General features: G+C 43.9%; 1 protein-coding gene across 4 annotated transcripts in view; it reads right to left on the bottom strand.

The window, feature by feature from the left end:
• The window catches only part of LOC103188676 (E3 ubiquitin-protein ligase ARIH1), a 39,210-nt gene extending 15,357 nt beyond the window's left edge, over positions 1-23,853 (bottom strand). For 2 of the 4 annotated variants that reach the window (XM_007908734.2, XM_007908739.2), the window contains exons 1-6: positions 23,483-23,853; positions 14,334-14,401; positions 10,758-10,902; positions 8,598-8,660; positions 1,064-1,156; positions 901-956 (exon numbers count right to left, since the gene is read on the bottom strand). In XM_007908734.2, coding sequence (XP_007906925.1) covers positions 901-956; positions 1,064-1,156; positions 8,598-8,660; positions 10,758-10,902; positions 14,334-14,401; positions 23,483-23,764 — 707 coding nt within the window. In that variant the 5' untranslated portion in view covers positions 23,765-23,853. The remainder of the gene's footprint in view (positions 1-900; positions 957-1,063; positions 1,157-8,597; positions 8,661-10,757; positions 10,903-14,333; positions 14,402-23,482) is intronic. The other 2 variants (XM_007908745.2, XM_007908753.2) reach the window with 1 other exon arrangement.
• Positions 23,854-24,210: the final 357 nt, after the last annotated feature.

The following is a 24,210-nucleotide window of genomic DNA, read 5'->3' as shown; positions in this document are numbered from 1 at the left end:
CAAGTCAGAATCTGGTCTCAAGGGTCTCCTTCTTCTTCTTGAAAGAGCAAGTGTAAATGTGGGAAAATTGCATTTGAGATAAATAGACTATTCCTTACTTTCTACTTCCGTCCTAAAAGGCTTGCGCCTGGCCATATCGCGGGGGGGGGGGGGGGGGGGTGAAAGGATCAGACTAGAAATCGTCATGAAGGCTTCAGGAATGACTAGTTTCTTCAACCACAATTAAGCCACATTTCAGTAAGCCCTTTTCATTGAAATTATTCTAATTACTGAAGAAAAGAGAAGACAGACGTGCCGAGTAAATCTAAGATGGTGTGGGAAGTGGCAGGCGTGAACGAGGAACAAAGCTGGAGCTCATATTTTGTCAGACAATGAGCAATGACTTAATCCCTGCATTGTTTGGATCAAAGCTGCCATTGAACTTCAACATAAAGTGCAGTCTTCACATATTTTCTACAAGTCATCACCACATTAGCACTTCACGTCAGTCCATCTAAACTGTACAACATTAGTTTTGCTCAAAGTTTTCAATGCAAAAATCAGCAGAATTTTAATAGTCTGCCTTTGACAGATGGCATATAAAAATATATGTAATTTTATTCTAGGCTCTAATGCTGAATCAATACCAAACAATGACCTGAGTGAGCCAGCCATTAGCACAGATACTACTGCTGATGATCTTCACATGAGTAAAGGTGTGCTCATGACCACATCCATCAAAGTGTCTACTCTGATCAAAGAGACCTCACTGCAATCTCCCAAATCCTACAGTGCTCATTATAAATCAATAACTTAACCATTTGTTGCACTTCAAGTAAATAAGACTTCACAACAAAGGCACGCCTTATTGTACTGCTTTGTGCTGCCAAAGCAATTTTCAGCTATTAAAACAGTACTTACATAACTGTGTTGTCATCAACTAAGATATCACAGCCGTGAGCTGGGCAAGATATAGTCTGCAAAAAGAAAATAATTATCAGGTCACTGACACCAAAGACTAGTTGTATATACAAAAATGTTTTCAATGTCCGAATCGGAAATGAGTGCATCACAATGTACCTACCTGTCCCATGCCTTCCTCTATGATCTTTGTAGTTAAGTATTCGTTCCAGCACTGCATACAGAATTTGTGTCCACATTCCAAGCCTGTGAAGTACTGCAAAGACCAGGGGATACAAAAAACTTCAGCATTGCATGCAACTATCAGCAGCATCCGTTTGGTAAATAGCGTGTTCCAATAGCAATAACACACACATAGCAAATGTATTGGAATATTACACAACCTGTAACTGACGCATACTTTCTATGTAATGTATGCATGCATGTATGGAACAACACCATGTCATAAGTCACCATGCCCGCTGGGTCTGTACCGTAACATGGCATTATCACCCATTAGTTGTGACTGTGTGTCCGCAATCAGTTTTCAAATGATTTAACTCCTACCTAATCTCTTGCAACAATAGGGATGGCCGTGAGCACGGTCAAAGAGGAAGGTTTCCAGGCGGGACTTGAAAAAGGGGAGAGAGGTGGCAAGGCGGAGAGATTGAGGGAGAGTGTTCCAGAGTTTTTGGGGGTAGTGGATGAAATGCGACCTCCAGTGGTGGGGAGGAGGTTGCGAGGGACAAGGAGGAGGCCGGTGCAAGTCGTACGGAGACGCCAGGTGGTGGATTGGGGAGTACGGAGGTCGGGAGATGCTAGAGAGTGAAGGGATTTAAACACAAGTGTGAGAAGCACTCCCCGTTGCCTATGCTCCCTCGAATCCTCTGCTCTACCGTCGGTGGCCATGCCTTCAGCCACTATACCCTGAAGTTATGGAACACCCTCCCCCAATCGCTTTGCCTTTCCCCTTCTTTCCCCATTTTCAGGATGCGCCTTGAATACCTTCCTCTACGACTGTGCCTATGGTCACCTTTTCCCCTCCTCGGCTCAACATCGGGCTCCACCATTGTTAAACTCTCTGGGACGCCACCCAGCGTGTACAACAACTACAAAATTACATTTATAGAGTCCTTTCACGTTAGGACGATGTCCCAAAGCGCTGAACAGTCAGGTGTCGGGGCCCGAACATGGGGGAGGGGTGGTGTAGGGGTGAGGGAAGGCAGAGAGGTGGGAGGGAGACCAAAGGCACGGTCGAAGAGAAGGGTCTTGAGACCGGCCTTGAAGGAGGCAAGGGAGGAAGTGAGATGAAGCAACCTTGGTATGGAGTTCCAGAATGTGGGGACAGAAAGGCTGAAAGCCCGGCCACCGATGGTAGGGTGGGAGACATGGAGGAGGCTGGAGCCCGATGAACGGAGGGAAGGGGCAGGTTGGTAGGGAGTCAGAGAGATAGGAGGGGGCAAGGCCATGGATGGTCTTAAAGGTGAAGACGTGGATCTTGAACTCGATCCTCTGGGGGATGGGGAGCCAGTAGAGTCGGGCGAGGGTGGGAGTGATGGGGTCACGGTGATGCGTGAGAGTACACGAGCTGCAGAGCTTTGGATGATCTGCAGCTTGTGAAGGGAAGAGTTGGGAAGGCCGATGAGGAGGGAGTTCCCGTAATCAAGCCTTTAGCTGACAAATGCATGGATGAGGGTTTCAGCAGCCTGAGGAGTGAAGCAGTGGCAGAATCTGGCAATATTGCGGAGGTGGTGATAGGCAGTGCCGGTCATGGCGCGGATGTGGGGGAGAAAGGACAGTTCAGGGTCAAACAAGATACCCAGGTTCCCGACTGGCTTAGTGAGGTTGAGTGTGCAGCCGTGTAAGGCACTATATAAATACAAGTTGTTGTTGTTTTTGTCAAACCAGCAAACAAAGCACTCAACTACCCACGCTATAGAGTAAGCAGATATTTATCCCTAGTTCAGATACATTTCTTGCTTCACACCCACAGCCATCTCCATAGCAGCAGCAGTGGGGCAATCAAATGCTGCTTTTACTTTGCGGTTCTGGAGACTCAAAAATGCTGGGCCAAAAGAGGAGGCTCGGTTCCATTTCAAACCCCTGTCACTGTGCAAACAGTAGCAGAGTCTAGGCAATGTGCCTGAATATCAAGTGTCTAGGCTCCTGCTTTTCATGATTCCATTACCATTATTTGAATAGTGGGGACTTCAAAACATTTCTAAATGGTGTTTTGGACATACAAAAGTCAACATGTATAGTAGGTGCTAACACCTGTATTTTGCACTAGAAAATTGGATCTCCAGAACAGGAGATTAAGTACCAAAATTTTGCATTGGGTAAAACTGCCATATCTCTCGAATTATTCTTCTGCTTATGGTGTTTAAAGTGATATCTTCTTCAGATGCTCGGTTTACTTTTCATTCAAGTAGATGATCATTCAGGCCCACAACTCTAGTTAAATCTTCCTGAAACCCCTTAAGATCCTGGTGTTTCTGCATAAATCATAGACATACCAGGGCAAACAGGAGGTCAGTATGCCATGTTAAGAATTCCTCTCCAGCACAAAACCGGAGTAACAAAGAATGAAGCCAGACCATTTATCTGCCTGCAATAATTTTTTTAAAAAGCAAGGATCCTTTTCTAAACACCACACCTACCTATGAGTAATCTTAATTTGAATCACTAGTCAACTGTACAGGGAACAACCTTCCCAAAGCAATTTATTTTTTGACGACAGGCAGACGAGCAGGTCAACTGCACAGCCTCATTCTACAGCCAAATCTAAACAGTGATGTTTGGTCTTTGTGTGAGGATTACTCCACGTGCTGCCTTGCAAATGTAACCCAAAACTGGGGCACTAGCAAGTGCCTGCCCTTTGCACCACAGGACACACTCTCCGAGCCTTTTGTGCTCACAGCAGTCCCTATGGCAACATTGGGAAACCTCCATTCCATGCTACAGCCACTTCCAGCTACAGCCGAACACCATTAAAAGTGTTAAATGCAGCAACATTGCTCTTCCAGTCATTCTTAAGCATACATTTTCAGCAAAGAATGTGGCCTTTCGGCTCATCGTATCCACGAATAGTTACCCACTGCGTTTTAACTCTTCTGTTTTTATTACTTCCTTATTGTTTTACTTCTCAGCTGCTTATCCAGTTTCCCATAGATTACTTCCATTGATCCAGTTTCATTAGCCAACAGTAGTAAATTAATTTGCTTAACAGTGGCACAAATTCAAGGAAAGAAAAAAAACTTCCCAAGTGTCAGGATATTTGAGTACTTGTTGTTTGGGACACTGCTGGCACTTGCCTACATAACAGCATTCTACAGGGCTGTATATACAATTTTATTTATTTCCAGATCATCAGCTGTTAAACCGAGACATTAAACTGAGGTTCTATTTGCCTGTTCAGATGGACGTTAAAAATCCCAAAACACTGGCCAACATTTTCAAAGATTAACAATTGGTGAATTACTTAATTGCTGTGGGGCATTGCTTTGTCTAAACTGGCCACAAATTTGCATACAAATACACACCTTTACTGAAAACTTGGTGAATTGCTTTCTGAGAAGTATTCAGGATTGTCAGATTTAATTGCTGAAAACCGATTCATTGTCTTCCACGTGTTCAGTAGAAGATGATGTACCTCAAGTTTAGACAAGTCTTGCGAGTGGTTTGTGATTGTTTTTAGCTGCAGCACTTAATCTACAATGTTCTTTTCAATGACTTGAGGACCTCATTGTGCAATCGCCTTTGGGAACATCTAATAGAATCACAGAATTGCACAGCACTAGAGGAGGAGGCCATGTGGATGATCATACCTGTGTCCTTCCTATATTTTCCTTTTTTAAAATATTTATCCTATTCAAGCCATGATGAATTCTGCTTCAACCATTGCTTTTGGCCAGGCAGTCCAAGACTTAATAAGCCCCTGTGTAAAAGTAATTGTAACCTATGGAGTTTCTATTTTCATTGCTATTACATTTGTACCGTAAGGTTACCACTCACTGACCTGTGGAAATATTTACCTTATTAAAACCTCTCAATTTCGAACACCTCGATCAGCCCATGTGTTGAAATCTGGATGATAGACTATACAAACCTTCTATAACTAAAAGAATTAACAAACTAAAAGGCCTAAAATAGATGCTCTATAAATAATTGTACTCGTGGACATTGGCGTGTTGGTGAACATATTTTGTTGTTGTGTAAGCAAGCGGTGAGACATAAATAGCCACAGAACCACAACACAACTCAGGCCAAAGTTGGGGGAAAACATAATCGCAACAAACCATGCCAATGTTGCAAATCATTCAACAATTCAGGAACAGCACTACACCCAATTTGTTAACAACAACAGCAACAACAAAATTACATTTGTATAGCGCCTTTCACGCCAGGAGGACATCCCAAGACGCTGGACAATCAGTGTTTCGGACCCGAGCTGGGGGTCGGGATTGGGGAGCGTGGAGTGCGGGGGAGGGGAGGAGGGTGACCAAATGCACGGTCAAAGAGGAGGGTCTTGAAGGAGGCAAGCGAGGGGGCTAGGTGGAGGGACTGCGGGATAGAATCCCAGAGCACTAGGGCAGAGTGGCTAAAGGGTCCTGCCAGCCAATGGTGGGGCGGGCGACGCGGCAGATGGGAAGCAGGCCAGAGCCCGCTGAGAGAAGGGAGCAGGCAGGTTGGTGGGGGGGGGGGGGGGGGGGGAGTTTAGGAGATCGCAGAGGTAGTGGGGAGCAAGGCCATGGAGGGCTTTGAAAGAGAGAACTAGGATCTAGAACTGTATCCAGCGTGATGGGGAGCCAGTGGAGTCGGGTGAGGATAGAGGTAAATGTTAAATATTACCCGTGGACCAGGAGTTGCCAAAGCAGCAAGAACCATGACCAGATCGCTAGACACCATGCCACCCAAGGAGGTAACTGCATAGAACCAGAGATCCAACATGGATCCATTCTGGTTTGTACGTCCGATTGCGATATCTCAGTGTATTTATTCACTGAATGATTCAGGGAAGAAGACTAAACACGAGCCTTCAACAGCAATAATGAAATATTTGTTCTCGAAGGTACATTGCTCAATCCTCACTCTCTCCTTCTCACCATGAATGGCCAAGCCTTTAGCCACTCTCCTGAAATCCTCTTTGTGTACATTTGGTGTCCATCTCTCAGACCAACACTGATCTCTCTTGGTTTAGAGGTTCAACTCTAATAGTAGCACAATGACTGTGGTTATTTTATCCAATTTGTGGACTTTATGCAAATTAATATCAACAATGAGACTGACATGTGAAACTGCTCTTCGCTGTTATACTGAGGAGATCAGACTTTATATTCTCAATACAGACAGCATGCGAAGTAAAATCCTCAACCAACTGTTGGGACCAGAGTACAATAATGGCCTTTGTATGAATTTGTGTGCAACGCTGAACAGCAAAGCACTGTGAACAGAGTTGGAAAAATGTGTGTGTTATCAAAGGCTAAACATGAGTGAGTGTGGGGGAGAGAGAGAGAGAGAGAGACCGACCGAGGGCTAAACAGCAAGACCAATGGGGTGGGGAATGACAAGAGTGATCAGGAACCGATTGGTGAATATGGAAATAATTTTCCGGGGAAGGAGTTAATAGTTGAAAAATAAACAGAAACTGCAATTCAAATCTGTGATATTATGTAAAAGCACAAACATTAATCTGGATGTCATAAGACAGTTCATGTTTTCATCTTCAATGTGTTCTCCACAATCACACATAGACAGTGTGTTTAATCAGACAGTGCAGCAATTCTTGCTCTGCAAATGAAGCTATCTCACACAGTATTCGTGAGCCTTGCAACTGGTTACCCCAAGCTACTTATTAGGACCATGTTTAATGCCTTCGTTTAATATAGCTCATCAGATCATGGAAGTATCCTCTTACTGAGCTGCACAAGTCTGCGAAGGAATGTGGGTCCCACCAAGAGAGACCCAGCTATGGGCATATCTGAAACATTGAGGACATTGTACTTAAGATACCAGGGTTTTGTAATCTTGTGCCGAAACCAGAAAGCAGCCTCTATGGCAGGAGGGCATCATGCACCCGTTATCACGAAGAGATCGCCCACTTTACCACAGTGAAGTGAAATGCCATTCACCAGGGTCAGGGAAGACATGTGCCATCCATGTCTACTGCTTGTGGCAGTAACAAATGCCAAATATTAGCATTTCAATTTTGCTGCCAAATGACAAGGTTGACCACTTTTTGTTTATTTTAGCACCAACCAGAAGGCAGCCACTGTAGGTTTTACCCGCGTTTTAAGCAGATAGCTTAAAACACAGGTAGGACTGTGCAGGAGCCCGAGCTGAAGATTCATCTGGAACATGGCAAACGTCACATGAACTGGTTCTCAACACGTAGAAAAAAGACAAACCTCTTCACCTAAGATTTTAACACAGAAAATGGCACATGGCATAAATATTGGGGGAATAAAGACAGTAGCACACAGCATGAACATTGGGAACGCAGACACTGGCACACAGCATGAATATTGGGGACACAAAAGCACAAGGCATTGGCATCAGCGAACCAGAAGCCGGTGCACAGCTTTGACATGGGGGGGGGGGGGGTGCGGGGAGGCGGGGGAGAGAACAGGGGTGGGACAGACACTGGTGCACGACATGGAGATTGGAGACACAAATAGTGTGCAGCATGGACATTAGGAGATACAAGACAGTAGCCACCGCAGGAACATTAGGAGACACACAGCTGTGCATGGAATAAACAGGAGACGGGAAAGGGAAGAGGAGGATAGGGAGAAGAGAATAGACAGCAGCAAACAGAAAGGGCACAGGCAGAAGTAAATTGTGTGAACTGGACCACTTCAGAAACACAAAGTCAGAGCTACTACAGCAACATACAATACAGGCTGATGCACAACGAAAGGGCTTTCCACTGCCAATTTCATCATGAAAAGTAATTTTTACAAAACAAAAAGGAATGCAACAAATGTTTTACTCTACCCACCAAACAAGCCTAACCACAGTACAATTGCACGACTAACCACTGTCACAATTTCAATGATTTAGTTCTTAACTGAACCAGTGAATGAACCCCCCACCCCACCCAAGCAGTCCAACATCATCTCTCAGGAACAGAGGGTATTTTCATCCCAGCAAATCGATTGGAGCTGACCATACAAAGGAAAAGCAAGAGACAAAGAGGCAAAATCACTCTAACCGGCTGAAGAGGATACGCTGGATCAGCTCTTTCTCTCCCCTCTCCCCCACCCGCGCACACATATTTTAACATGGATCAGCAATACCTCATCTCGTCAGTCACGGAAGCAATAGTCCACGTGGTATTGGGGGAGGTAGGGATATGGACATATGGTAGACTATAAGGTAAGCTCAGGCAAACTACAACACTATACTATACTAGGGGTGGCAGAATGATGGAAAATTCACATCAATTATTGATCGACATTTGAGTTAAAAACAATATTCGCACACTTAACCATGTCTCCCATTGATGAAAAACACTAGGTGCTTTTTTTTAAGAAAACGGATGTTTAGAGGCCAGATTGGAAGCAGCAAGGGTGGGGGAGGGGGGAGGAATTTATTTTCAGATCGATATTAGTCGCAATATCGATACGATTAGCAATTCTAGGAATTGCAATATTTTCAATAATCGATATTACATGCCACCCCACTTACTATACAGAGCTGTATAATCTCCACCCTACCTGGGACTCTGATACAGAGTTAGAGATCCTAGTGGCGCTTCCAGACCCCCCACTTTCTTCTTTCTAATGAGAGAATATGAGACTGGTTTCTACCTTCTTGTTGCTTTAGGTACTAGGTACTCTATTCTCAATCTATACATTTTATACAAAAGCATTTGTATTGGGTGAAAAGTGCAACATTTCAGAACAGATTCAATGCGAAAGTCACACTGAACCGGTTCAATACTGATTTCAGTTCTGCCAACTTCAGCACCTTGGTTTAGTCCAAAGCCTCTGTTCAAAATTGTTTCACAGCCATCTTGAGTAGTAGCCTGGCCAAGAATACTTCTTACTGAAACCTGACGTTTGAGTGCTACTTCACAGGATATCAGCACCCTATTTTTATCTGCATAAACTTGCTATTCATGGAATCCAGTAGTTCAATGGTTAGAGCACTCGTCTTGCAAGCAAGAGACCTGGGCTCGATTCCCCACAGGGCGAAATGTTGGGCAAGTTTCCTTACTCCACAAACCTCTGTTTACCTAGCAGTAAGTAGGAACCCAGTTATTAGATGATTGTCGGATTGCTTTTACGTGGGTAATAATTCCTTAAAAAAATAGTAAATTGGTCACTTCAATCCACGACGATTTGTGGGGCACTGCTGTGTGCAATTGGCTGCCGTGTTTCGTCCACAAAATATACAGTCAATTCACTTTACACAATATTTTGTGAAGCCCTTTGAGACGTCTCGAAGACGTGATAAGGTTCTATATGAAATGCAAGGATTATTATTATTCTCTGCGATCAGGCGCTAAGAAAACTTTGGGTCCTATCATTGTGCTTCAGTTGGTTGGATACGCGTTCATTCTCAAAACCAGGCAACAATTTGCCTGAACTTCAGCTGTTTCTTAACAGATTCAATAATAATAAATACACCAAACCATTATGAAATGTTGCATGTTTTACCCCTATAGGTATACCCACACAAACTTTACACTTGCACACTTTATTATGTATAACATGGAGGAAGTGCTGACACTTTGTGTGCAAAAAATGGAGCACAATCATACCTCCTATAAGAAAGAAAAATGGGAGAGAATTTAGCAAGAAGAAAGGAGACTGATCTGCATTTGCATCACATAGATACTGTCTCAGACAAAGGCAGCTCATATTGGAGTTTATCCTTATTACACTACACAAATTATTTGCTGTCTGTACACTTTGGTCCTGCCCCACACTGATAGCAGCATTCGCTGTGCAAACGCAGCAGCTCTTTCCTGGGGCATGCTCTGCAAACACAATAGGACACAGTGTTACAGAACACTTCCTCCTCAGCACCAACATGATCACTGATATAGCCTGCAACATGGCAGACAGCTTCTATAACGTTGACAAAGTGCAATCAAATGCCCTTTATCTGAAGAGTTCTAAACGTATCCCTTCCTCCATTAACTGTATCAGGTAAAAATTCACAATGGAGCCTAATTTATGCTACAGGTATTCAGGGAGGCATCACAGGATGTCCAGTCAGTTTTAGTGATTTCACCCAATTGGATAATTGACATCTGACTGCATATTTTCCCAAGATTTATATTCTTGATTAATGACACCTCTGATTGGGGAGGTGATCGGCTGATTTCAGGAAAAGGATACTAAGTGCAGTCATCGGAAGTCCAACTGTTCACAGTGTGCAACTCGTCCCCATTTCAATCCCAGACCATGTATGAATGAGGGGCTAATTGGTGAATGCGTGACATTGGCATGAGGTTTATCACTGCCTTGGGTTCCTGCTATGCACAATGGAAGTTGCAGGCTGCAGCCAGAGAGCACATCGCTCAGGTAAAGCAAACAAAAATCACTAAAGGCGACGAGAAAATACTAATTTCCAACATTTGAGGTTCGGTAATAAAGAATCATCCATGGGCATAATTAAATGGCAGGGATATGGCAAAGCACAGGCCTATCACGTATCCAGTGATATAGACGGCATAGTACCGACAGACTTTGGTGAGTTGTTTCCCGCCCTGGCCACACAACCGCCCCACAACTTAGGCAAAGCTGTTACTGTGCTTTAGTCTTAGTAGATCAGCAGTGATGAGCATTCAAATTTCTAAAACAGAGTTATGAGCCATCAAATGGTTCCAGGAAATGATGCTCTGTACTCCTGTCTAATGGACTCACCGAGTTTGGGTAATTCAGGTAACAGATGGCACAAACCATATCCTGTGAGGATGATCTTGTATTCATCTGACGTGTTCGAGATTTCTTATAAGGGTTTACTACATGACATTCTGCAAAGAGCTTCTCCAGATTTCCATCAAAGTACCTGTGGGAAACAGAGCTTACAGTTACATTACCAAAGATACTCTTATTTTTCAGTATCTACTAAATCAAACCATTTAAACACAATGTACCTTAACATAAATCACCACCACGAGAATTTACTGCCTTGTTATAAAAAGCGGGTAGCTTTTCATGCCTTGTTTTTCTAGTGTTACATACCCCAAATAATCAGTTTCTATTTCCACTTCTTTCATGTATGGGCGAATCTTAAAAGATCGTGCCAGTCACAGGAGCCCTAGCTGCTTGAAAGTATGATTATTTGTCACCTTCATTCCCAAGGAGCACATTACTTTTTAAAATGTGTATATATATATATACACACACACAGAGACATTATATATAGCTGCACCCGTCGCAGCAACGCTTGCAACCAAAGGATCCAATATGGAATGTAGATTGACACAAAGACAGACATTTCATCTTTATCTATACTCATCTGGGAGGATTCTTGTGGGAGGACTCCTTTTGCGAGAACTCGGTGCTTTAAAAATGTAATTTTGTTGTTGTTGCCACAGCTTAGCTTCATTTGTGTCCCCGCCACTTGGCTACGTGCGTGCTCTTTGACGCAGGATGCCACAATGCCACAGTCAGCAGGCACGGCCACCAGGTGTAACTGAAGTGTGTGGGTACATACATGCTCTGTGACGCACAATGCCACAGCACCACTTTGACTTGGTGGCCACTGCAGCAAAAAACCCAGAACTGCAAATAATGCATGAACGATAGGAAATACCTGAAAACAAATATGCCAACGTCACTCCCAGACACAAGACTTTTCCGAGGTATAAATCTCTATGTCAATCAGTTATTGAGATCCTTCTTGAAGCGCAGACAGATATTGTCATTTTATTAGTATAGATAGACACTAATATCTATTTGCTGATAGGCTTTGCTTTAGATGGAGGAGACTGGGTGCTGAGTGTGTATATATAAACTCACACACACACTGATGTGAGTCAAGAACATTTTTGTACCTCAGGAATTTTATAGCCCTTCTCTAAAGCCACATGCTCCAATGTCTTACTCTACAAAGGAGAGACCCCTACAGCTTCAAGCTACTCAGCTGACCACAGGTGCCATGTAATATTAAAACAGTTACATTTCATTGACTTATTGTTATTGTCAGAGTTGCACCTTTATTGAATTTGTGACCATCAGTGAAGGAATCCCACTGTCACTTTTGTACAAATAGTTGGTACAACAACAACAACAACAACAACAAGATTCCATTTATAGAGCGCCTTTCACGTCAGGAGGACGTCCCAAGGCGCTGCACAGTTGGGTCATGACCCGAGCAGGGGGGAAATGGTCAGGGTGAGGGGAGGGAAGGAGGGAGAGAGGAGGGGGGAAATGGTCAGGGTGAGGGGAGGGAAGGGAGGGAGCGAGGAGGAGGAAGAGAGTCGAGAGGGGAGCTGAAGGCACGGTCAAAGAGAAGGCACGGTACATTCAGTATATACAGGTGAATAGTTTATCTAGCCAAAAGAAGTGCAATTAGTAATTCAGAACTCCTCCTCTCTCTGGAGTTTTAAAACATTGCCCATTTAAATGTTAGCTTTGTTGGCCTAACATCTATCCAAAAAAGCCTCAATTTTTGTTGCTTAATCTCATTACAAAGCTCAACCACTGAAGCATTGAAGGCCCTACAGATCTATGGCCATGAACTCAACAATCACTTAAAGTAGGAAAGTACCAAAACTATGATGTATGATGTGCCTAGTCAATTTATTTTTGTTAATGTTCATATTACTGCATTATTAATAGTTTGTACAGAAAGTACTGAGTGAAAAGTGCCCATAATTACTCTCTAAGATCTTTCCATGCAATAGGACTGGGAGATTCAAAGTAGAAACTACAAACTTCAGGGCAGAATAGGTTGGTTAAATTGACTGTGGTTCCGTGGGGAATCTCCACAACGTTCTTCAAAGTGTTCTATAGTAAAATATCAAACTGTTACAATGTCAGTGCTCAACTCAAAAAGGTTTCACATTGTAAGATAATTTAGGAAGACTAGTGGGAAGTGATTCGAATAGCAAGCCTGACTAATAAGAAGTTTTACAAGTGGATTCAGTGCTTTCTTTAGCACAAGTAATATATTTTAAATGACAGTTTTCAAAGAGTGATGCCCAGAAAAGGGTATACACTAATTGCTCAGTGTTCCATTTTATTCAAAGGGTTTTGCTTTCAGTGGCCAATTCCTTTAGAAATGATCACTAATAGCATTTCCCGCTTAGAGCCATGTCATCCAAAGAACAGCTCAAAATGTTGAAATCATTGCTGAATTATGCAGTCAATGAATGAAATCAAAGGCACACAAAGACCCAATATAGTCACTGCTGGAAAGAGGGGGACACTTTTAAACCCTTCAAAATGAAAAAAATAATTTGTTCACTCACTCCATGACTGTTTGTGGGACACAGCTATGCACAATTAGCTGCCACGTTTGACCCTCAAAACATACAATTCACTTGACAGTATATTCTGTGAAGCGCTTTGAGACGTCTCAATGATGTGATAAGGAGCTATATCAAATGCAAGGATTATTACTATAATTGGATACTGTACACAAAAATCAACTCCTAGTAACTGAAAAATCTATTTATTTTAAGCATATTAAGGTACAATATGCATAAGTGTAAGTCGTTAGTAAGCAGAGACCGTTGTGAAGGCTACCGGTCTGCATGGCTTGAGACTGTAGAATTCAGAAGTAAATAGGATTTCAAATGAGGTTGTTTGTGCAACCCATCACCGGTTGGTGAACAGGGATGTGGCTGATGATGTCAAGGAGGAGAAGCTTATTCGCTCCAACAATAGACGTGAGCAACCGGACAATAAATATTTCAAACTGCTGAAACTTTACAAATCGCTTGGAATAGAGGTCAGTGGGCAATGTGATCGTTAATCTTTCTCCACTGTTATTGACTTTGGCTCACTTTGAGCCTGAGTAAGTATTGAGATAAGGTGGCTCACATCCAATCATCATGACCATGTATCCCCTGAAGAGGATACACGACCATGTATCCTCTGAAGAGGCCACAAGCAGTCAGCTTCTCACAAACAAAATCTGGAATCTATATTGTTACATACATCTACACAGACTTCCTAGGAACCTTTTGACTCCAGCTGCTGCTGCAGTTGTTTCTAAACTGTACACCAGGATGTATACTATAGTAGAAGGTGTTTTGCATTGTTCGGGTAAGATTAGTTACTTTGAATGTGCAGCGAGGATACAGGATTAGTTTCCAAGCAATGCTACCACCCAGGCTTCCCTTCAGTTCAAACAATTCATCAGATACAAGATTGGCAACATCGACGCACACTGACAAGTAAAATGAGACAATTATTAAATAAAGCACACACTATTCTTACCTCCCAAAGCAGATACCTCTGCACTGTACATATCCACATATTGCTTACCTCTCCATTAGTTTCTCCTTATCCCAGTTGAAGTGGCTGAGAAGTATCCTTGTAATAGTGGCTGGATTCTGGGATGGAGAGGGAAAAGGGAATAGAGTTACACACTGTAATTTTTCTCAAATGCGAAGACCGCAATCAAGACTTTTCAGGTAGAATTGAGTATCATTTAGCACCAGTTGAATGTGTAACAAGGTGTCTACTATCAATCTGCAGTATGCTCCACTCTGAATTGCCCCGATACACCAGTGAGCGATTGCCAACAATTAGTTGCGTCCCAAACACTCCTCATTCCAGAGAATCGAGTTCTCCCCTTAAGAACCGAACAAAGACAATCTCATCAAAGCAAGTAGTGCAGCACAGTACACCTGAGCTTTATACATCCCCCTGGAGAATGCACCCAGGGACCACACCGCGGGGAGCAAAAGCCTAATGTATTTTCAAACTATTGAATTCCACTTATTGCTAAACTCACACCCAAATGGACCGCTGAACTCAATAGATGTCTTAATATACTTCCTAGCAAAAGGTACTCACTGTACAAGTAGAAAGAATTGCGGTTAAGCCTAACTATTTCTCTGTGAATTTAAGTTGCACTTAACATTTGAGTCCACACTTGTTCTATGGTCAGACTAGTTCTACAGTATTCACCCAATTCACTTGACTAACACTGCTCAATTCGAAAGCCTCACGCTGTTTTCTGCCACGAGTAAATGTTGGTGGCTGCAAACACTGAGGCCACACAATTTGTTTTGGTTATGAACCACTGCTTTAAGGCCCGGGCGATGCTTATATCAGTGTCCAGAACTGTACACTGTACTCAAGGGATAGCGTGACCAGAGTATTGTATACATTGAGCATGACCTCAGGTGTTCTGAACTCATTTGGCAATATAATCCAGCATGCTGAATTTTTGGTGTCTCACGCAGTTTCAACATGATGAGTAACAAGTCAACAAACACAGCTGGGTCTCTCTAAACTTCTCCCTTGGCAAGTTCAACCCAGTACAAGGACTATATTTGTATTGTAATTTTACTTCTTCATAAATTTACTTCATAAATGATAACTTGCATTTATCTTGCATTGAACTTTTGACAGTGACTGCGCTAGATGCATACCCTGATGAGTTTTCTTCACAAGGTCTTGGCTGACACCCCCCACCCAATTCCACAGTTCCCCCTAATACAGTGTCACTTGGAAATGCAATTAGCTTGAAAATCAAGATCATGTATGTATAACACCAGATTACCTCAGCATGAAACGCTAAGAGCACGATGCTCTAAAAACCACATTGGTTCAATTCATTATATCCAGGCAAGAAATTGTGGAAGATTGGAAGAAATTGTCCATCAAATCAGAGGGCAGTTAAATCCAGAGCTCAGTGTTTGTTCTCTGGAGTGAGATTACATTACAGCTGTGCCCATTAAATGTCGTAACGACAAAAAGAATACAGAATTGCCATCAAACCAGTGAGCGTGGCCCTGGCTCTCCAACCTAGGCAGGTCATTCATAATACCAACAACTAATATTTCTGTAGCTTCTTTTGTAAAAAAAACTCTTCCAAAAGTTTCAAACAAATTAATTTCTAATTAGGGGACAGATATGTAGCAAATACAGCAAGCAAAACAACATGGAGACTGCCACCTCTTCTTTGAAATGGTGGCACAGGATCTTTTAACATCGACCTGAATCACAAGACACAGGGGCAGTTTAATGTCATTCAATAACGATGTGATAAGGTGTTATATCAAATGCAAGGATTATTATTATATTCAAAAGGGAATCTACCGACTGAGCCAAAGCGTCAGCTTGCTTGAGTCAGTTGCTCTGGTCTTTGGATTCAGAAGAATATGGTTATCAATACTTGAGCTCATAATCTAGGCTGAGACCACAGTGCAATACTGCATTGTCATAGATGCTGTCTTTCACATGAGATGCTAAAACAAAATCTCACCTGCCTGCTACATCGAATGAATGAATGAATGAATGTTAAAGATCCTATAACACTATTCAAAAAGAGAAGGGAGTTTCTCCCGGTGACCTGGCAACAAATCCTCAAAGGAGTTAGTTATGTGCAAAGTGACTGCAGAATTTACCTACATTAGTCACTACACTAAGCAGTTATTACCGTGAAGCGCTTTGAGCTGTTTCACTGTGTAGGACTATAAAAATGCAAGTCATTTCTAAATAAACAATGCATGTATTATTGAGATTATCATGTAAGTGTAGGAGAATTTGTTTTGCACACAGTGAGTTGTTAAGATTATGGAATGTTCTGCCAGGAGCAGCGGTTGAGGCACAATTCATATAAGCTTTCAAAAGGGAACTAGGCAAATATCTAAAAAGGAGAAAACTACAGGGGTACGGAGAAAGAACAAGTAAATGGGACTGAAAGGACTGCCCTTAAACCGGCCAGCACAGACACAATGGGCTGAATGGCCTTCTTCTGTATGTATATTTCTATGGGTATGTAGCGCGAAGCGTTTACCAAAAAGAGGTAGTTTAAGATGTAGTGATTGTTATATAGGCAAATGTCTCATCCGGTATGAGCAATGCCTCACAAACTATGTAATGAGGAACCAATTAATCATTTCTGTCCGGTCTGAATGACTGAATACTGGTCAATGTATTGAGGGAGTAAGCATGTAGATACTAAACCCTCATTGGGGCAGGGGCATCCACTATTTTAATGATTGTTTGATGAAATCAGTTCAGAATCTAGGCAGAGCAATACGCCACATGCTAACCTTTGCTCAGGGAGCGTGGTGCAAGCAGCAGACACCAACCAGTTGTGTGCAAATAACCCCACCCAGGAAACATATTTCAGTCTTCACTGCTCAGCACACTTGCACGCAAACAAATAGATAATCCACCACATTCTCACTGTGGAGGCCAGGCATTGGATGCTGAAGGTGATGATTCATGCTGCTGTGAAATTCAGCATCTATGTCTACATCATTACAACTAGGTCTATATACACACAAATGTTCTCATTTAACCCTTGTGCTACAAATAGGTTTGCTCCAAGAGGCATCTGCAGATGGGAAAAATACTCCAGCTATATATCTTGGCTCATATTTCTGATTAGCCAATTTGTGTATCAGCGAACATGAAGAATGCGATATTTTTAAGCAACATCCCAGTGAGTATTATGCAATAACCAGTTGTTTATTTGGAATACGTAAAAGATAATGGGAAAGATGTTTCAACAGATGCATCAGAAAGCTAGAGACTGGCTGCTAGGCCCCGGGAGTGTGGGCAAGCAGGGCTCTGAGTGTGAAAGTGTGCAAACTAGTCTCTCTAAGTGCGAGTGCCAACACATGTGGTACAGACTAGCAATATTCAGAGAAATGTACCTCTAATTGTACCCTATGGCACTGAGGTAATAGTGAAACCAACGTACATATCATTTTATTGCATCTATTGTGTAAAAAAGGAAGCTTTTTTTCTAAATAAAACCATAATTACCCAGGCTGGAAGGTCAACCAGCCCTTCTTCAGCGTTCAACTAGAAGAACAAAGCAGTCAGTCAAGGCTCACCCACAACCTAGTTTATGCTCACAGTTAAATCTGAATACAGCGCGATTGTCTCCGTGGAATATCTACACACCCACATCCTGAAGCCCTTCTAAATCTGCATCATCACTCGTGCACAGGCCTCAAAATAAAGGCTGTTAGCCCACCAGTGCTTAGGACTGCCACGAGCACAGCTTTTTCCCACCAGGAAATCCAACTAAATAAAAGCACACTGAGGGTGACAGAGAGAAATTCCAAAATATGGGGGCAGCAAGAGTCCTAGTCCCCCCCTCCCAATACCAAAGTGACCATGCAGCCTTTTCGCGTTCTAACCGTACAATACAACTAAACAAAACCAGGGTGGAATATCAACATATGCAAAAAAAAAAACATACGTGGATGATCCATTGCTCAGGAAACAAAGGTAAGACTGTGAGATGAATATGAGGGGGGACTGGGCACCTCTTACTGTAACTTACGTATAGTGACATCTTAGAATTCCTAACCCCAGCTACATTCAAGATAGCCCCAAGACTCACATAAGGCACTAGTGGAATACTGGCCAGTTTTCTGGCTGCTGATAGGTTCGGCAAAAGCCACCTCACTTACCTGTACTTGAGAAGCAACAAGTAGTGACCACAGATTAAGGCACACTTTCCTTTCATCTAGACACTTTGACTTAGTCTATAACACTCTTGCGGAGATTGTAGGCTCAAAACCAACGTTGGAACGTGTGTTTATAATCCAGGCTAACACACTAGTACACTGGAGAAGTAAGTTATTAAAGATCCTATGACCAAAAAGAGAAAGAGGAGTCTTTCACATATCCTAGCCATCAATCCTCCAGGTAGACTAGTCATGCAACTCAAGGGTGTTTGCAGGACCCTGCTGTGCACTCCTACAAAAACAGTAACTGAATGGTAATAATTGTAAAAGTGCTTTTTGCTGTTTTGAGGTGATTTGATGCTATTTTAGATTTAATCTGGGAGGTTTTAATTCAATCAATAATAAATTCTATATAAACTCCCTGGGTGAATCCTCAATGAAAAGTGCCTCAAGTGAACTTTTTGTGGGAGCTATCTACCCTACAAAACCGCAAAGAGCAGCACTAAATTCTTTATTTCTCTCAAGAGGCCTTCAAGTAGTTGGAAGTTGTAGTATGGAAAATGGGGGAGTCAGGGAGATTTTCTCTACACTGACACTTATCTCAAGAATGCTCAACTGTCCAGTGCAGAGGAAGTGCAACATGTTTTGTTTCTGAATAGTCAATCCACCGGGTAAGGTGAAGTGCAAGTCTTGTGTGGTGGATGGAACACATCGATTGGCTAACAGCAGGAAATACAAACCATCATTTTAAGGTCAGGCCAATTTAGCTCAAGGTCCAAGTAAACAGAGCAGATAGCAGTGCACTGCCATTGCCAGGCCCATTGTTATTGCTCATCAAGCTGGACATTGATAAGCAGCCTCCATCTTGGTAGCCAAACCCTGTGCTTTCAACTCTGGAGATGAAGCACCTCCAGTAATGACACCTCAAATTCAGCACTGCTCACAAAGGTCACATTCAGAAAAGGGCATTGTGTAAATATATTATCGATCTTTTTGCACAAACATTAAAGTACAATATTAACCATATTACAACAAACTTAATTTCCAGGGTTGAGGTCCCACAGCACAGAGGCCTAGGCGATTCAGAAAGATTCAAGACAAAGAGCTGGCAGGGTTACAGTTTCTGTGGATCAGTGAAGCACAAAAACAGGCTGTGTGAACCACACAATCAGACATACCACAAGCAACATATCTCCCCAAGATCTGTGACCTTTCTGCACTACCGCCTGACTCAGGGAATGCTACCAAGAACATTAATGGGCAGGAATTGTCGCTTTCAGCTGTTTAAAGATCATTGCTGGAGAAAAGGAATCTAAACAGTCTCTTTATCAAACGATCTAATTCAAACAAAGTTCCACTGATCAACATCAACAAATTACTATAGCGCCTTTCACGTCAGGAGGACGTTCCAAGGCGCTGGACAGTCTGAGATTTGGACCCAAGTGGGGAGTTGGGATCAGAAGGGGTGAAGGGCAAGGAGAGGAGGGTGGCCAAAGGTGCGGTCGAAGAGGAAGGCCTTGAGACATGCCTTGAAGGAGCTATGGGACTGTGCAAGGGGAAGGGACTGTGGAGTGGAGTTCCAAAGGGTGGAGGCAGAGAGCCTGAAGGCCCGCCCGCCGATGGCAGAGCAGGCCGGATGCTGAGCAGAGGGAGCGGGCAGTTTGATATGGGGTTAGCACGTCACAGATGTCGGAAGGAGCAAGGACGTGGAGGACTTTGAAGACGAGGACAAGGATTTGGGGAAGCCAGTGGAGTGGGCGAGGGTGGGTGTGATACGATCATGGAGCCTGGTGCGTGTGAGGACACGAACTGCAGAGTTGTGGATGATCTGCAGCTGGTGGAGGGAGGAGTTGGGAAGGCCGAGAAGCAGGGCCCTGGTGTAGTCGACCATAGAATTAATAAATGTGCGGATAAAGGTTTCTGTGGCTTGAGGGAGAGGCAGTGGGCAATGCTGTGGAGGTGGGAGAAGGCAGAGCAGGGGCATGGCACGGATGTGAGTACAAATCAAAACAAACCGTCAAAAAATCTCACAAGCTAGGAAACAAGTATTCCCTCTGTTAAAGGATCGAATACCAAAGGACATACTTTTGCAATTAAAATGAAGTTGGTAACAAGTCAAATCAGAAAACATTTTCTAACACAAATGTTGCAAGATTGTCAATTGCACTGCTCCAGAAGGCCACACAAGCAAAATTGTGAGGATGCTTAAAATGGAGATAAATGCTAAGGAAGTAAGGGTATTAACTGATGTGGAGAAAAGGCAGAGAAATTAGATTAAGAGGTAGTGAAATCTCACAAGCAAAACTGAAATAAACTGGCAATGCATTCAAGGCACACCTTACAATCAAGCATAATCAGGACGTTAACATGTAGATAAATGTTGGTCAAATAATTTTCATGGGTTATTTTGTCTTGCTGTTTTTTTGGGCTGCTCAAAGTGGGAAATATCAGTGTCCAAGAAATAAATTTTCAAGAAGTTCCAGCTAAGGTTCTCTCTCTACACTGTCCCATCCAACAATCACTGTCCCAAGCACAACACGAGTTCAATGCTAGAAACCAGATGAATATTAAACCACGAGTTACTGAAATAATTTTAAAAATCTGAGAGAATGGGATGCACACATGTTTAACGGATGCATGAAATCCATCAATCAGAATCCTTGAATGAAATGAACAATATACTGATGCAGAGACCATTTTTACATGTTCGAGTTTAACAAAGGTTTTCATGTATGGTACACATTGATATTCTAATATGAAAAATAGGATTTCCAATTTTTTGACCTTCAGATTTTACCCAAACTGTAACAAGCAATTCAAACAGACTAGAATTTTTTAAAAAAAATTTTTTTAAATTAGTATAAATGCACCATGCCATAGTGCTGCAAAGGTGTGTGACACAATGAGACACAGACAGATAGAAGCCGCATAGAAATTAGAGGGTCCTGTTGCAAAGCAATTTATAAAATTGTCTGAACCTAGAATCGATCATCTTTAAGCATCTGCTTTCCCTGTCGTTTCATGTTCCCCTCAGTTATATCAACATCATGTCAACAACTCAAGCTTAGCAATGATGAGTGATCAGCTACTTGGGGTTTCCCTAGAGCGGAGGTGAAAGGAGGATCTAGTTGAGGTGTTTTAAAAAAAAGATCCAAAATAAGGGAGATATATTCTTAAAATTAAAACTGAGATGAGAAAACATCTGTCCTGAAGGATTCTGCTGCATTTTGAGATAGTGTCAAAATGGGGACCCCGTTCAAGTGGATGCTAAAAATTCCAGTGTGTTATTGGAAAAGTAGAGTTTCTCCCATATCCTGGCCAACAATCCTGTAGATATATTGGTCATTTACTTTATGGCTCCTTGGGAGAACCTTAGGTGCATAAAATAACTGCAAGTTTGCCTATAAATACATAGTCACTTCACTTAATCATAATTACTTGAGAAGTACTTCCAGATTTTCAACATTACAGGCTCTACATGAAGGATTATTATTATTATTAGTCGAGGTCTGGGGACTGCTACATTTTCAGAGGTGGACATTAACAATCCCATGATGCTATTCGAAAAAGGAGAGTTTGTTCTGGTGTCCTAGCCAACCATCTACAGATATAAGAACAGGCTCGATGGGCTGAATAGTCTTCTTCCTGCTTATATTTCCCTAAATAATAGCCACCTGAAATACCAACTCCCATTATTACAGTAAAATCGCATTGCGATGGCACCCCAACTACAATCCAATAAACTCCAGAGTTGGGCATAAAAAGTAGGAACTTCTGAGGAAAAATTAAAAGCAGAGTACAAAGGCAAGAGTATACAAACCATCTGATCATGTCCTCGTCGATCAGCTTTTCAACTTATGCAGCTTCACTCACTTGGAGACCAACCACATTCAATTATTATCAGTGATTTTCCCCTTTCCCTACAGTTCTGACCCATGTTATCCCTGAAATGATTCTCAAATAAAATCATAACCCCCCACACCCCTGTCCAGATTTGAGCTTATTCCTAAGACCCCCCCATGTTGTCGCCCTACAAACTGCCTTTGTCTCCAACTCACCAGATACCAACAGCTCTAAAACTTCTCTACTGCCTGCTTCGGCGCTCATTCATTGTCGACACTCAACGCACCCTCTTTTGCTGGCTATCGAAACACGCTTCCCTTTTCCAGAGCCCCATAGTTGCTCTCCCCCAAAACACTCCTCTTTGATCCCACTCCTGCTCTCAAGAGTATCCGACCCTCATCCGCTGCACTGAAATAGACGGGTCCCAACCCAATGAGACACCAGATCCACTCATACCCAAGAACCACCCCCCCCACCCCCTCATTCTCTCCCCAATGCACCCAGAAACCCTCTCACAAAACTCATAGCCCATTTGACCAAAGACCATCCCATTCGTCTAACACTCCCCGACCCCAGTACTTCTTTCTTTCATTCCCATCATCTGCAACACTCTTACCTTTGCATTCATTATCGCCAAATCCTGCCCCCCCCCCCCTCCTCTCTCCATTTTAAAGACAGGCCTACCTCGCTCTCTCACACCGACCCCAAGGAACACCGACTCCAGACCCATAGAAGAGCTCAAATCTCTTCTTCTCTCAGACACTGAGGAACCTCTTATTTAATACTCGCTCCATCGACCCTGAGGCGTTTGACTCGATCCACAACTATCCCCTTTCTCTCTCTCTCTTTCTCTCTCCATTGATCCTTGTGCCATCCGCCCCCTCCCTCCCTCCCTCCCTCCCTCCCCGAGCCCCAACCCTCCCCAACTCTTCTCCGGACCGGTGGTGGGGCCGGTGCCAACAGGTCCCAGTTTTCCCCGAGCCCCCCCCAGCCTTGCTCCCCAGGCCTGCCCCCCCCCCCCGCGAGCCTCGCTCACGAGCCCGACCTGGGGCCAGAAATGGCTAAGAGTAGGCCCGAGCCTGAGGCCTAGGCTCTCAGGCTTCTGCCGGGACTCGGCTTGGACCTGCTGCCCGCCACCACCACCTCCTCTCCCTCCCACGCACCCATCTCCGGCCACTCGCTGCTCACCTCGATGACCTCGTTGACCTCCCGGATGCACTCCACCATGTGCTGGACAATCTGCTCGGCGCTCAGGACCTCGTAGCGGTAATCCTCCTCCTCCTGCTCGGCGCCCAGCCCGCCCAGGCCGCCCAGGCCCAGCCCGCCACCTCCCCCGACCCCGTCCCCGTCCTGGCCCGGCTCCAGGCCCGGCTCCTGCATCTCCACCTCCCCGATCTCGAAGTTATCGTCGGGCTCGCTCTCCTCGCTGTACTCGTCCTCATCGTACATGTAGCCCTCATCCGAGTCCATGTCTGGTCTGGGGGGGGCGTGTGAGGCTGACTCCCTCGCTCTCTCCGGCAGCGCTACCCCGCAACAAAGGGCCGCGGCCGCCCCTCCCCCCCCCCCCCCCCCGCTCTCCCGCCGCCACCCGCGCACCGTCACTTCCGCCCCGCTGCAGCGCCTCTTCCGCTAGCGGACAGAGCCCTCTGTGACGTCATCCGCCCCGCACACACACCCCTCCCCCCTCCCTCGTTCTCTCTCGCTCTGTGTCACTCTCCCTCCTCTCTCGCTCTGTGTCACTCCCTCCCTCTCTCGCTCTGTGTCACTCTCCCTTCTCTCTCGCTCTGTGTCACTCTCCCTCCTCTCTCGCTCTGTGTCACTCCCTCCCTCTCTCGCTCTGTGTCACTCTCCCTCCTCTCTCGCTCTGTGTCACTCTCCCTCCTCTCTCGCTCTGTGTCACTCTCCCTCCTCTCTCG

The sequence above is a fragment of the Callorhinchus milii genome, unplaced genomic scaffold, assembly GCF_018977255.1.
Source record: "Callorhinchus milii isolate IMCB2004 unplaced genomic scaffold, IMCB_Cmil_1.0 Scaffold22, whole genome shotgun sequence".
NCBI lineage: Eukaryota > Metazoa > Chordata > Chondrichthyes > Chimaeriformes > Callorhinchidae > Callorhinchus > Callorhinchus milii.
This window is presented reverse-complemented; position numbering and strand designations above follow the sequence as displayed.